General features: G+C 33.0%; 2 protein-coding genes across 2 annotated transcripts; one reads left to right on the top strand and one right to left on the bottom strand.

The window, feature by feature from the left end:
• Positions 1-2,450: 2,450 nt before the first annotated feature.
• LOC8258170 (protein NRT1/ PTR FAMILY 2.8) lies at positions 2,451-4,958 on the bottom strand. The gene is made up of 3 exons (XM_002511464.3): positions 4,631-4,958; positions 4,318-4,535; positions 2,451-4,156 (listed from the first exon to the last, which is right to left on the bottom strand). The coding sequence occupies exons 1-3, from the start codon at positions 4,749-4,751 to the stop codon at positions 2,666-2,668; spliced, it is 1,830 nt and encodes a 609-aa protein (XP_002511510.1). The 5' UTR covers positions 4,752-4,958; the 3' UTR covers positions 2,451-2,665.
• Positions 4,959-8,920: 3,962 nt separating this feature from the next.
• On the top strand, positions 8,921-14,200 carry LOC8258171 (LRR receptor-like serine/threonine-protein kinase FEI 2). Its single transcript, XM_015722220.3, has 13 exons — positions 8,921-9,339; positions 9,589-9,724; positions 9,834-9,905; positions 10,011-10,082; positions 10,191-10,262; positions 10,411-10,482; positions 10,596-10,667; positions 11,116-11,222; positions 11,290-11,463; positions 11,543-11,875; positions 12,548-12,799; positions 12,967-13,100; positions 13,812-14,200. The coding sequence occupies exons 1-13, from the start codon at positions 9,252-9,254 to the stop codon at positions 14,034-14,036; spliced, it is 1,809 nt and encodes a 602-aa protein (XP_015577706.1). The 5' UTR covers positions 8,921-9,251; the 3' UTR covers positions 14,037-14,200.
• Positions 14,201-15,450: the final 1,250 nt, after the last annotated feature.

The raw sequence follows: 15,450 nt of genomic DNA, 5'->3' as shown, positions 1-15,450 counted from the left end.
TTATATTATTGCTTAACCTAGACATCAATTATAGAAAGTTTATATATTTAAACTTTACTCATTTTAATTAAAAAGTACGTACATAAAGAGTATATGATAGAATCTAAATATATTCATAAAATTATTTTTAAATATTTATAACAAAAATATAGAAGAGCATATTAATTAAAAATATAAGTATTTATTTATTACATTCAAAATTTATAAAATATATTTTTATATTTCAACAATATAATAATAAATATATATATATATATATATATATCTCATATGAATAGATTTTGATTTATGTTTAATAGTGTCTTTATATATCCAAAAATAAAATTCTATACTTGTGTGTCTATTTTTTATTTTATTAAAAATCAACTGTCTAAAAATAATATGGGCTGACTAGATTACATTTAAAAAAAAATAGACTAATTACGGAATTGACTGTAAATATATAAAGAGCTAAATTGGTATTTAAAAATCATAGCCTAAGCTTTAATTGTGTCCGTACTATGCCAACAAAAATAAAAATAAAAATAAGAAAATGTTTTAATAAAATATAACAGGAATAGTTTATATGTTTCAGAAATATCGGTGCTTTCTAGCTTTTTTAACTATTCATCTTTTGTACATAGAAAAATGTTGAAGCTTTTCTTTTTCTTTTCTTTGTTGACTTAAGATTAAAAAGGGTCTATCATATGATGGTGAAGCATGTGACTGACTCTGATGGAAGCTGGAGATGTGCTTTGGGTTGGTCACGTTGATTCCCTGATTCAAACCCACATGAAAACGCTGCATATTTTCTGTAATTGTATTGTAGTTTTTGATGGGAGATAAAATGCCCAAAAATCCGTAGCAATATCGCAAAAAGATTGTGATTTTCGGAAGGTGTATACAGAAGCGGACAAGAATTACATTCCGATTTGTCTTGGATTTCATTTACGGAGGGCTGAATTCAGCGTCAGTCAAGGCCGAGGTGTTTAATTTAATTGCTACCGCCGGGAAACGTATGATTTGTCTTCTTCTTCTGTTTATTTTATTCAGTGAGAAGATAATACGGTCTACGTCTCTTCGACAATGAGATCGGTAGTGTTTCGGGATATTCTCTGACATGACACCGCTATTATTAATTATTAATTCTTCTCCATCGAATTTCATTAAATGGGCAATCTGAACCAAAGATTTCAAAAACTAACCCTTGAGGCTTTTGATTTGAGTTCTTGGATCAAGAACTAGCCTAGCTATAAAAAGCATTCCCTCCGACTAGATTTCAAGTTAAAAGATTGTAATTCTATGAAATCCATTCCAAATAATTGAAAACCCAATCAAATCAAGCTCTAAAATTTCAAATGCAAAAATTTAAAGCTCATTAAAACGTTAATAGAAACTAGAAATTGATCATAAGTGAGATGACGCAAGATAAAAGAAACACTCGGCACTTTCAAAGCTAAGACTAGATTGCTTCTTAGGGTCTTTTTCAGTGCTGTCAATCACAATAATCCAACAGCTTTAGAGGGCGCCGACGTTAAGAACCCTATTTCATTTATTCTTTTTAACAATTAATTGATATTAGTTTAAATAATTTATTAATTATATACACTTTTCTATTAATTTAGATTATCAATAAATTTATATATAATTTTTAATTATTTATATAAAATAAAATTATGAATAAATTTTATAATTGTAAAGCACCATTAAATAAATTATAAAAAATTAATTTTTATAGATGTATATGGTAATCACACACACGAATAATATATTAGAATGACTCGGTTTCTGATAAGAATTGGTTAATTAGTCCAACCGAGAGAATCCTGTAGCATACCCAATTTTAGCATCTGAGTAACCAATCACACCAAGGATTCTGGACCACATATTTAATTCGTGGAAACATTTGCACAGGTACAAAACACTAGTTTTCAATGTTGCAAAAGGAGATGGTCCTTGCAAAATATGAAGCAGCTGTGTCTGTCCTAGCACAAAGGCTCGACTAGGATACAAATAAAATGCTCCAAACAAACTCCAGCTCTACTCTCTTACGGCAAAAGAAAGGATCGGATACAGAAATTGTCGATGTGATGGTTCATGTCTTGTTCTGCCAAAATTTCAGCAACATTTAAGTCCTTCACATTTTGCCTTCCACTTAATTTTTTTGTTTGTTTTTTTCTGTCTCACTATATTACTGGTTTATGCAAAATTCTTACACAGATGCATGAACAAATTTCTTCTACTCTATCAATCTTTTTTTTTTATGATTTATTTATGGGTCCTTTCATGGTCGCGGTCTTGGAAAGATATCCAAATAACTTTGTCATCATCATTATGGGTCCTTTCAACTGTGTTTAGTATAAAATTTTAATTCGTAATGCATTTCTGTATATTTATCCTTGAACCTGTAAATAAAAATCCAAAGTTTTAAACAGTTCCAAAGTGTCCCTCATGATTTTATGAAACCAAAATTTCAGGCGTTCAAGTTTTTATGTATATATATCAGCAAAAAGTTTAATCAATTGATAAAGAGAATCAACAATCAGGGAAAAGTAACAAAAAAAGTTCTTGCTCTGAAAGAATTCGCGAAACGATGAAGAAACTTCTGAGATCTGCGCCTGATAACGGAACTTAATTCAAGAGTCGCACAAAACTCGAATTCGGATTTTCTGATTCGTCTTCCTTGTCAATGACTGTCATGTAAATCCGACCCTTTTTCCTCATCCTGCATTATATCTTTTGGCCGAATGCTTGAATGATGAAAGTTTGAATTCTCTACTTTCACCTCTGTGCTACCGTCATAATGATGGCTAACTGCATAACGACTGGCGTAGAAATTGAAATAAATGAAGTTCACTACTGCTAGGCCAGCAATAATGAAGTAGTAGTAGTCAAGTCTATTCTGATTAAGGTCATGACCACCCAACCATGGTGTTTTCCCATTCTTTCCACTGACATGGTGAATGATATTGATGAGTAAAGAACTTATATAACTTGAAATTGATAAACTGAGAAAGAAGACTGCTCCTGCAACAGTCCTCATGCTCTCTGGCATTCCTGTGGTGTAAAATTCCATTATAGCAACTGCTGCAAAAGCTTCAATTAATCCTGACAGGACAAACTGCGGTAGGAGTGCAGCTATAGTAATAGGTGAGGCAAAGGTTCCATTTCTCAAAGCCGACTCGCGGCGTTTTTTCTCTACAAATCCAGCTACTAGCATGCATAGAATTGACATTACAATACCAGTCTTAATTCTTTGTGGCATTGTCAGTCTTTTATCTTTTCCTGCCAATTTCTTTGCCTTAGGGACATAAATGCGCTCATAAATGTAAATCCATATCGAAAGTGCAATCATCGATGTAAGGCCCATCCATCCTGGAGGGACTTGGAATTTTGGACCAACAGATTTGTTAATTTGAATTGCTTGAAGGATGCCAAATGCATTCTGCTGATCCATTGGAATAAAACAGGCAATTCCTGATACCCAAACTGGTCCTATTGCTATTAAACATTTCAGTTGCTCCACCTGCTGCAAGCTGCATAATCTCCAAGTATTCTTTGCAAGGCCTTGATCGTCCAGTTCACTGAGATCACTAATCATAGCTGCCTTGTCAAGAAATCTAAACCTATCAGTATGAGCAATTTTGAGGTGTAGCTCTGACTCATCCATCGGAGGATCATAGAAGGAATACTGAGAATCTGGTTTAGTAGTTAACTGGCGCTTCCTACATGCAGCTATGACCACCTTGATCATATTTGTAAAAATGCTGCCTCTAGGTTTCTTGCAAATATAAGTACTGCGACCAATCAAGAAAATGGATATGGAGAGAAACAGGCAAGAAGTTGGGATGATAAAGCCTATAACCCAACTGACATTAGTCTGGATGTAGACAACAGCGGTAAGAGCAACGACTAGTGCAATTGTAAAGAAGAAGTACCACCAATTGAAAAAGCTCTCAAGCTGTGATCTTCCTTTCGCTGTTGTGGTGTCAAATTGATCAGCACCAAAAGCAATATTGCATGGTCTAATCCCACCAGATCCTATCGATAAAAATCCAAGACTAGCAAAGAGGAAGCCCAGCTGCCATTTTTCTGCTTGGGGACAGCTGGTGTCTCCATTGCATCTTGGGGGTGTTAACTTAGGTAGACCTGCAGTTAGGGTCATGCCCGTCATTCCCTGTAAAAGAAATGCAGAAATACCATTGCAATCAATATCCAAGACAAAACCCAAAAAGAAAAGAGTAAAACTCCTTGTTGTTACGTCTCTGAAATCATTCAGGAAAATGAAAGAAATGGAATTTGTCCAGATAAACAGCATATAAGAAAGAATGGGTTTACCAGAAGAGAAAAAATGCTGCCAAAGAAAAGGGTACGGAATCTACCCAAATAAGTATCAGCAATAATTGCACCCATTAAAGAAGTTATATTGGAGGAACCAGACCATACAGTGGTCACAGTTACATTAAATACACCTTCCATGTTATATCTAGTCTGCAGATAAACTGTGATATTGGCTATCAAACTCATAGAAGCCAGTTTCTCAAAAGATTCATTCCCTGCATGAGAAAAGAAGAAAAGAAAATAACAGTCAAAACCATTTACAAATTATAATCATATCTCAAAATGATTAACAAAATTAAACAAAGATTACCAAGAATATATTTGATGGCATTCCATCCTCCGACTTTTCTTTTAGGAGGAGGAGGAGGAGATTGAGATGATGGTGGCATTTCATGTTCTAACGACGAGGAAGATTGAACCAAATCCTCCATGTAAGCTATTACTTTTCTCTCAGTTTTTCCTGTTTATAAGTTAGAAATAATTTAGAGACTCCTGATATGTATATATATAGAGGGGTAACAATTAACAGATATATTCAACTTTGAAGGAGGCTGCAGTACTTGCTCTACTGTAAATCAAGCAATTGTTGGACTAACTAACTCATGCTAAGTCTTCAGAAAATAACTAATGTTTCCTTAATATCAATAACAAGTAACTAAAATAAACTGAAAATTGACAAGGTAATTGGTTGAGAGAGAAGACCACGTGAGCGATTTGCATGCATAGAAAGCGTAAAAGGCAGCTTCCCCAAGAGATTTAAGCCGGTCATTTTGTAGGATAGTTATGATATTTTTTGCTGTCCTCTTAATTCTTTTCTTTTGGTTGTGGGGTTTAATCCAACGGTGACAGACAATTAATAACTAACTCAACAGAAAATGCCCCTACATTTTACAATGTCAATATATATTTTCTGTGTTAGTTCTCTAAATTATACTCTTAACAATCTCAATTAGAATTTTATTATTGATTTTCTGCAAATGATAAGGATAAGTCATTTGAAATTCCCTTTACTACTGATGTTGATATATAATAAGAAGATTAATACTCAAAACCTTTTTAATTCTCACAAATAAGAATATCGATTAGGCCAATCAAGTAATCAAACTTGGTATAATTTGATTATCTCTTATTATATCATTACAGTAATTGCCAAACATTTATTGTTATTTTTTATAGAAAAATAATTGGCCAGCAACTTTTCTTTTTCAATCATTTGTTATAGTTTTGGTGTTTGCAACAATTATTTAATGAAAAACAGAATCTACTCGCAAAAGAATTAATTTTTCTATCATCAATCAATTGTAATAGTATCGAAATATCACTAATTTTTAGGAAAAAAATTTAAAAATTTATTATAATTTAATCTTTTGACATAAAAAAGTCTTATAATTTTTGTGATGATAATTTAATATTATAAAAATTATATTATTTATAATTTATATTTAAATTTATTAAAACTGTTAATAATTTTAGTTATTAAATTTTAAATAAATTTCAATAAGAGCAAATCGATCTTATTCAATAAATAATATATCTGAATTCAAGTAGTACACAAACAAGCTGATGTTAATTCTATATGCACTGTAAATACAACATATTTTTATTAGTAGACGTGATGCACAAAATACACACATGCCAAGGAAGTGAAGTATAAAGGCACTTAATTAGTTAACTATGCTTAATTTCATTTACCTGTAACAATTTTTCATATTATTATCATCTGCGAGTTATTCAGATTATGATTATTAATTACCAGAAAAAAAAAATTAATTTGCAGGTTAATAGAATTCCAAAGAGTTCTGTAGGTTCGACTCTCTCTATGCTTGAACCTGAATAGATGGGATGCAAGTCCGTAACAGACAACATGATTGCCTAGTGTTTAAATCTAATCTTAATTCAGGTTAATGATTTTATAGCTATCGTATCTTCGAATCCAGCAATCCCCGGAACTTACCAGGTTTGTAGAATCTATGCTCGCTCATCTGCAATTTCTGTCCGTTCAAAACAAAAAAAACAGGTTAAGTTTATGAGTTAATTTAACAGCTGTATATATGGACATAACCTCGTGTTATTTTTTAGTTACAGGTTATTTCCTGATTTTGTTACCTAAATTTCAGGTGGGAACTCGTTAATCCTGACGAGAAGACAACTCCTCTGTCACATCCAGCACATGTTGATGGATGGAGTTGAGGTCCCCTTCACCAAAATTTAGGGATTATATTCTCTTTCTTTATTCTTGTTTTATCTTTTTAACTAAAAACATATATATGCACCTGCCAAATAATTTATTATAAGAGGTCACCAGAAATTTAAATTTAAATTATTTTTTTTTAAGTTAGTAGGTTCCATTATTTTTAAATATTTAATAATCTGTAATAATAAAAGTGGGATAAACTAAATATTTAAGTTGCATATAGCTAGTTTGTCATCTTCTGATAGGCTAATAAGATGAAATTTGATTATCAAAACTAAGTTAACATACAACAAACACTTACTTCAATTATTTATTTTCTTTTTCTTCTAAATATTAAGTATAAAACACTAGATTAAATAAATAAAATAATTTATCTAAATGGAATAGATTTGTTTCTTTTTCCGTTTGTCCATTTACCACTATAACCACCGCACGACACCGATTTTTCAGCATAATTACCACAAAGAACATTAGTAAATAAGACTAAACAAATCCAGTTGACTTGATAATCAAAATTGGACAAAATGAACAAGCCACTGATGACACAACACAAATATAATATATTTATACTGGTTGCTCAATTGTTCTAATATCCTGTTAAAGGCCATGATATCATTGATTCTAATACAATTCATCAATTGGGTATTGATTTTATGTTCAGTAATTAATTGAAAAAAATTAAACAAATTTAAAGTGCAGTCCAAATGACAAACTATAAATCAAAGTTCTTTAGAGCAAAAAGATTGATTTATTAACTCTTGATACAAAGTGAATCCAACAGAGTCTGCAAGAGTGTAACTTTTAGTTATTTTAGTACTGATTCAATTCAAAACTCAATTCTATTAATTAAGCCCTATATTTTATTTAAATAATAACATTATATATTTTTAGTCGTCTTTTAATACATAGTTAAAAAGGATGCTAGCAATTATTGTGGGTTATATAGATGAACCAAGTGTGTAACTGGGTATATTTCTTTTCCATAGTTTGTACGTTAGTTTCTTCATCATATGGTAAATAATCACAAAGGCATCGTTGGTTAATGATTGCAAGTATGCAATTTAAGCATACGATCCAGAGAAAAGAGAGAAGAACAGCACAAATTAAACTAATCCATGGATCTTTGAGGAATCAAAGTTATGGTTAATGTTCAGATTGCATTATCCAGTATTTGCTTAGTAACAAAATCTAGGAGATTACTGCTCACTCTGGTGTTATCTTATGCAATTACTGTACGGATCTAGCAGATGGGACACTTGCCTCCACTGCCCCAAAAGATCATTTTAAATTATATAACAAAAGTATTAATTGACCCACATACTTTGAATTTAAATCTAACCCATGCTAAAAATCTTTGAAAGTTTAATATAAATAATTTGAATGCACAATATAATATAAATAATTTGAATGTAAAAGAAAGAAACTTTCTACGATATTTATAACAAAACTACGAACCAAAATTTATTTTTTAAAAAAAGAAAAAGGAAAAAAAGTGGGGCATGAAATGCCCAAATCTGATGATGAATTGTCTACTGAGGCCACATAAGGTAATCCAGCAGTTTGCTTGCATTATAAACTTCAATTGAATAAAAAGCCAGGCATCATATTCATCTTTGAACTATGCCAAGTAATGAGTACATGGGTCCTTCTTCTGCTCAGAGTACAGTTCAAGAATTTAATCTTCAATTCTTTTGACCCAAACGACACTCCCCTTCAATTCAAGATTGCAAAAATGTCAAGCCATCTAATTATTGGGATTAACCATACCTGTACTTCTGGATCACTATTAGCATGAAAATCGGGTGGCATGGGATCCCCCATGTTTGATTTATGATTTGACATAATTTTATTGTTAGTTTGTTGTATAAGAAAGTTAACAAGTCCAAACCCAAAAGCAAATCTCAGACCAGCATGAATAACTTTTGGACCATTTGTTGTCTGTTATGTTATCTTTCTGAATTGGGCTACATCATCAGTAAATATAAACATAAAATTTAAATTAATCTATTTACATTCATAAAAAAAAAAAATATTAATCTATTTACTCAAGTTTGTATTAAGATTGAAAAAAGTGATCAACTGTAATTTTCATCTAAGAAGACTTTAAACATAAAAAATGACATGTCTTGATACCTCTGATTTAGCTGTCAGACAAGTTTCAATACAACCTGAGACTTTGTCAGGTGTAAGTACCAAACTTAACCTTCATTAGCGTACACTAACCGAGCTACTCTCCGTCTGACAACTGACACGTGTTCGTAACTCACATTTTGTAGCAACTTTGTTCTTGAGTTTATGTCTCTTGTACCCATTTTTACCTTTCACGTATACATTTTGAGAGTATGATCTGAAATACTTGTATTTGAATTTTATTGGACAACGGCTACTTCTCTCTGCACAACTTTCCATACCCACTTTCAGAAAAGTCTGTCTCTCACTCTGCTCATAAAATATTGGACAATATAAGAAGCTTTTGTTTTCCTTTGTATTTCCCTCTCTCTCTTGGTGATTCAAATATCAGATTATTATTAGTTTTCTCGGGGTAATTCTCACCATCATCACATCCCCACAATCAAATGCCAACTCTACCCACTATTATTATTATTAGATATCATCATTTTCTTGGTTTCGTTTTTTCGTTTCTTTGGTTTAGTAGCATTCACTGTAGAGTGGCTTGCTGCACAAAGAACACCTTTCTACCCAGAAACGAAAAAAAAGAGCCTATTTTGAAGGTGAAATGAAAATGAGGGTTCTTGTTTTCGTTTCTTATGTAATTTATGTAGCTACGCTTTTCAGTACTTCCTCTCTTGCTCTCACTGAAGATGGTAAGAACTCCCCATTTCTTTTAATTTCCCTTTTTGAGCTCCTTTTTTTTTTTTTTTTTTGTCTTTTTGAGCTTTTCCTTTTCTATTGCTGATTGGATGCTGAGAAAATAAAGAGAGAAGAAAGGAGAAGAAAAGGATCTTAGCTTTTTTATTAGCAGTGCTTCTATTATAAATTTAGCATCTTGGTAACCAATAAAGATTAAAGTTTAGATCTTTTCGCTTTTCTGATTTAAATTTGTAATTTTGTAGGTCTTACATTGTTGGAAATCAAGAGCACATTGAACGATAGTAGAAATGTGCTAGGTAACTGGCAAGCTGCTGACGAGTCTCCTTGCAAATGGACTGGTATCTCTTGCCATTCCCATGACCAAAGAGTTAGCTCAATGTATGCCAAATCCATCTTACATCTCCAATTTTACTTTTATTTTTTATTTTTTGTCTTTCTAAAGTTCTAAACTTTCTTAAGTAAATAATTTGTTTCTATTGGCTTACAGAAACCTGCCTTACATGCAATTGGGAGGGATAATATCTACTAGCATTGGCAAACTCAGCAGATTACAAAGGATGTTAGTTCAAAGCCCATGTTTTCTTTTCCACCTCATAACTTGTCAGGAAATGGGGCTAAAACATCCTTAACAATGTTTCTGTCTTTTATTTTTCTTCTTAAGCAGTGCACTTCACCAAAACAGTTTACACGGAATTATTCCTAATGAAATTACCAATTGTACTGAGCTCAGAGCAGTGTAAGCGGAAATGAGGATTCCTCTTTTCATTTTCTTTTTAATGCATACTTAGCTGTCGTGAAATGGATGTGTATCTTTCCCCTTATATGGACATGACAATGTATCTAGGTACTTGAGGGCTAATTATCTCCAAGGAGGCATTCCATCAGACATTGGAAATCTTTCTCATCTCACTATACTGTAAGACTTATAGTTCTTAATTCTTTTGCTTGAATCTTCAATGCATAATTAATTTGTATAGACATTAGATATAATTTAGTGCGTAAACTGTTGTTATTTTTCTTATTCTTATTTTTACTTTTGCTTCATAATTAACTATTGAATTTAGGGATGTGTCAAGCAATATGCTAAAAGGTGCTATACCTTCATCTATTGGTCGTCTTACACGCCTACGCCATCTGTAAGTTCCTATGGACTTGTTGCAATTTGAATTTTTAAATTTGAAGTTGGGAATTTGGGATGACATGGAAAGGGAATGATGTGATAATTCTCTATTTGGTACTCTTGTCTTAGGAATTTGTCTACCAACTTTTTCTCTGGTGAAATCCCAGATTTTGGAGCACTAAGTACTTTTGGGAATAACTCGTAAGTGATCATAGCTACATTGACCAATTCTAAATATGATTATAAGGTTAGCATAAATAATAGTATAAACAAATTACTATTATTTATTTGTATCTTATGCTCTGCAGCATGATCATATGTGATGCCAATTGTCTGAACCATGCCAATTCTGAATTGCAATGGCATTATTGGAACATATTGAGATATTTTTGGGTCTGACTTTGCAGTGGAAACATTTGAAAGTGATGACAATGCATATTTAACCATGTTTATATGGGATCTTGATGTTACTTACTTTTATGTATTGTTATATCTATTCTATGTATGGCATTTGGTGTCAGCATCTTGTGTAGTCACACGAGGCAAGAAAATGTTTTCAACTCGTACTTACAGTAATCATTGGCGTACCTTTTGCTTTTGTTTCTCCATTCCTTCAAACGTTCTCTGAATTCTGCCTGCTTCTGGTTAGGTTTATTGGCAATTTAGATCTCTGTGGTAGACAAGTGCACAGGCCATGTCGAACTTCAATGGGATTTCCTGCAGTGCTACCACATGCTGCAAGTGATGAAGCAGCAGGCAAGTTTGTTATTACATTTTCTTTAACTGTCAACTGGGCATAAACTAATCTTGGGGATTTCTGCAGTTCCCACGAAACGATCCTCTCATTACATCAAAGGGGTGCTGATTGGTGTAATGGCCACAATGGCACTTACGCTAGCGGTGCTTCTTGCATTCCTCTGGATTTGCTTGTTGTCAAAGAAGGAAAGAGCTGCTAAGAAATACACAGAAGTCAAAAAGCAAGTTGACCAAGAAGCAAGTAAGCTCAGTATCTGTTTAATGTCTAGCATTTTCTGTTTTCACCACTTCATCATTACCAATAAGACGATTGTCCACAGGTACAAAGCTTATTACCTTCCATGGTGACTTGCCATATCCTTCATGTGAGATCATAGAAAAGCTTGAGTCTCTTGATGAGGAGGATGTTGTAGGGGCAGGAGGGTTTGGTACTGTATACCGAATGGTCATGAACGATTGTGGAACGTTTGCTGTCAAAAGAATTGACAGGAGCCGTGAAGGATCTGATCAAGGATTCGAGAGGGAGTTGGAGATTTTGGGTAGCATCAAGCACATAAATTTGGTAAACCTGAGAGGTTATTGTAGGCTTCCAATGTCAAAGCTTCTAATATATGATTATCTGGCCATGGGAAGTTTAGATGATATTTTGCACGGTATGCTTCAATCTTTAGTGCTCAGTATTTGCTTATGATGTCAGATAACTTTTAATAAAACAAGACAATCTTAATAATTTTTTCTGATGTTATACTCTTGCCATGCTTGGAAAATTTGTGAGCACTAAAAATCTTAATTATCAGAATATAGTAGAATTTTGCCTTTACTTATGTCTTTGAAGTTGGGGATATTTAACACAGCACAAACGCACGAGGGGAAGGGGGCAACCAATGGCCTATAGGAACATTATATCCCATATTCCAAAAGCTTGGCTACCTTTTTCCAAATCTTTTCATAGTTGCAGTTTACATTATTTAGTTGGCTATCAATGATTTTCTAAAAAGTTTAATTGGCTGCTTCTCATTTGTGATTGACCGGCCAATCTCTTCGTGTTCCAGAACAAATGATATCAGGCTGCTTCTTGTTGCTCTAGAAATTTACTATCAAATTTGGCAAATCACGGAATATCTAGTGTAACTTTCGTTTGGTATTAATTATTTTATCGCTTTGGCTAATAGTGCCGCACGTATACTTGCTTTTTACTGAATACATCTTGTGAGATATGATTATAGAAATGCATTGTACCACTCTCCTATCTATAAAATGTGGAATATGTTCATATTCACAATATTATGCTGGACTCTTAAATTTATGGTTGTACTTCCTCTCAGAACGTGGTCAGGAACAACCATTAAATTGGAGTGCTCGTTTAAGGATAGCCTTAGGGTCTGCACGGGGGCTTGCATACTTGCACCATGACTGCAGTCCAAAGATAGTTCATCGTGACATTAAATCCAGTAACATTCTCCTTGATGAAAATTTCGAGCCTCATGTCTCTGACTTTGGTCTTGCCAAGCTTTTGGTGGATGAGGAAGCCCATGTCACTACTGTAGTTGCTGGCACTTTTGGTTATTTGGCACCAGGTAACGTGTTACTTCCTGTTCTCTTGGTCTCTATAGACTAAATTTTCTCTCGAATAAAATCGTTGTATGTTCAGATCTTAATCTTCTTGCATTCTCTCTCTAGTTTAGTGTAGAATTTTAGATTTTGTTGAATGCTAATTGATTGAAATCAATCATATTTCAATCAGAATACCTGCAAAGTGGGAGAGCCACTGAGAAGTCAGATGTTTATAGCTTCGGAGTTCTCTTGCTAGAGCTAGTAACTGGAAAAAGACCTACTGATCCAGCCTTTGTAAAGAGAGGCTTAAATGTTGTTGGTTGGGTAAGCACTCATTTTCTTTTTCTCTTTCCATGTATGTTTTGTTTGATAAATTCTGCGGACCGGGAAATTGTTGGGCGAAAAATTATCAAAAACCACAACGGTAACGGGGTCATATAAATGGATCGAAGCAGGGAAGATCAAGAACATTATTAAAATATTAAAATAGTAATCACTTTCAAATCTATTTTAGCATTACAATATATCTCAGAGCAGTATGGATTAGGCAGCAATCTTTTACATGGTGTTTGGGAAGTCTAGAAGTGCTATTGAGTCTCTCAGGTTTTAGAAATGTCCCAGCTGCAAGAATTTTATCCTTTAAACTTCTTGAAAAAAAAAAGCCAAAGTATTCTTTTATCTCAATTGAGTTCTTGCACATGATTTATGCCAAACAAAGTCTTTGAGGTTATTAAATTTAATGTGCCATTCTCGGGTGACTTAGTGCCTTGCAATTTGGGAGTGCATCAAGCATGTAGTCGACGAGGGCATGGTACGTAGAAAGCGAAATAAATAAAAAGATGATGAACTGTAACACCATTATATAGTTCCAAGTTATTTGTTCTTTTGAGCATTACAAATGTTTGTTATCTTCCGCAACCAAAACAACATTGAGAAAATGATCTAGAGGACTGAGTATGAAAATATGGAATGTTGCTTGTCATTTATGGTCTTATAGGACACCATGTAATGAGAAACTTCTATCAACCTGTGCAGATGAACACCCTGTTAAGAGAAAACCTGTTGGAGGACGTAGTGGATAAAAGATGCAGTGATGCAGATCTGGAAAGCGTGGAAGCGATTCTTGAAATAGCAGCAAGATGCACGGATGCTAACCCTGATGATCGGCCGACAATGAACCAGGCACTGCAGTTGTTAGAGCAAGAAGTGATGTCTCCATGCCCAAGTGATTTCTACGAGTCACAATCAGATTATTCTTGAGTGGGATGGTGTGCTGAATATGTGTACATCCAACTAGATGTACTTATGACATACTCCCGAAGTTTTGTGATAAGCTTGCCCTCTTACAATTGGGGCCTGTAAATCTTTTACATGCTAATGTTGGATCTCCGTTTTGTGTTGCAATTTGTTGAACTTTGGTTTCATATTTGCATAATCTCCTTAATTAGCAGTATTAAATTATTGGAACAACACAAACTAATTGCATAAATATATATCCAAGCTCACCAAATTCTTTGTAACTTTTGAATAAAACTTGTCAAATAGTTGAGTGATAGGTAGTCCTAATATTTTATAATTAGAATTGGATGATTCACATATATAGTTGTTCATTAAATCAAATCCCATCACTGCTTGATTGTTTAATAATTACCGATGATTTATTAGTTAAGTATGTATTGATGTATATAGATGGGAATGTAAATTTTTTATTATAAGAGGGTTGGCCATTTCTCTTGGTTTCTATCGCAATTATTGATCAGGCTGTTTTGATAAGAATACAAGACATCTACATCAAATCCCATCACTGCTTGATTGTTTTCCCCTTTTTTTTTTGTCGAGTCAGAGCGTAAGACAGACACAGAATCTAAAAGGTAAAAGTGTATTTTAGTCCCTCACATTTAATGCGAGGAGCGAATTAGTCTTTATACTACTATTAGGAGCAAATAAGCTTTTAAACTATTAAAAAACTGTAATATATTACCTCTCTTTTAAATGATAAATGCTGATGTGGAATAAAAATTTCAATTATAAAATAAAAAAAAAAAAAAAGAAATCACTGTCCTTTCTTCTTTCTCTCTTGTCATTCTCTTCTCTTTCTTTTTTCTTTCATTAGACTCACTGAATTAAAAATAATCATTTATATCAAAAGCACTAATAAACTCTCTTCTTACCATCACTCGGCACTACTACCAATTGAGATTGCAATACATCATCATCTCACTATTATCAAATCTTTGTTGTTTTATTTTGGTTATTTCACAGGTCAAGGCTTTTATTTTATTTTGGTTATTTCACATGTCAAGGCTTTCTCGATCAAAACCGATTAATTTCATGAAATAGGTATCATGAGATTCATTTTTTTTTATTTTTTTTCTTTTTCTATAAATATATTATGCTGAATTTACCACTAGTTCATTTTCAAGCCACGAACCAAATTCCACCTTTGAAGTCAAGCTAAAAATGTTACCTTCAATGGTATAGTGTATCGTGATCTATATATAGGTTTCATGTCTCTCTTATAAGCTATCTAAACTTTATGCAAAAACTTATTTAAGCTAGAATTTCTCTCTTCAATCTTCATTTCCTCTTTAGCTCCAAAATTATCTTCAACAATATTATAGGCTTATGCTAAAAGTTGAAACATTTTAAATTTTGTAAATCCTGTACATCTATT

The sequence above is a fragment of the Ricinus communis genome, chromosome 4, assembly GCF_019578655.1.
Source record: "Ricinus communis isolate WT05 ecotype wild-type chromosome 4, ASM1957865v1, whole genome shotgun sequence".
NCBI lineage: Eukaryota > Viridiplantae > Streptophyta > Magnoliopsida > Malpighiales > Euphorbiaceae > Ricinus > Ricinus communis.
The sequence above is the reverse complement of the archived record's forward strand: the minus strand, read 5'-3'. Positions and strand labels throughout refer to the sequence as shown.

Bases quoted from the DNA above. Each gene is read 5' to 3' on its own strand.
- LOC8258170 (XM_002511464.3), bottom strand. From the start codon at position 4,751: ATGGAGGATTTGGTTCAATCTTCCTCGTCGTTAGAACATGAAATGCCA. The intron at 4,536-4,630 runs GTAATCTTTGTT...TTTCTCATGCAG, and splicing joins TGCCATCAAATATATTCTTG to GGAATGAATCTTTTGAGAAA. The intron at 4,157-4,317 runs GTAAACCCATTC...TTTCTTTTACAG, and splicing joins GCAGCATTTTTTCTCTTCTG to GGAATGACGGGCATGACCCT.
- LOC8258171 (XM_015722220.3), top strand. From the start codon at position 9,252: ATGAAAATGAGGGTTCTTGTTTTCGTTTCTTATGTAATTTATGTAGCT. The intron at 11,223-11,289 runs GCAAGTTTGTTA...GGATTTCTGCAG, and splicing joins TGCAAGTGATGAAGCAGCAG to TTCCCACGAAACGATCCTCT. The intron at 11,876-12,547 runs GTATGCTTCAAT...ACTTCCTCTCAG, and splicing joins TTTAGATGATATTTTGCACG to AACGTGGTCAGGAACAACCA.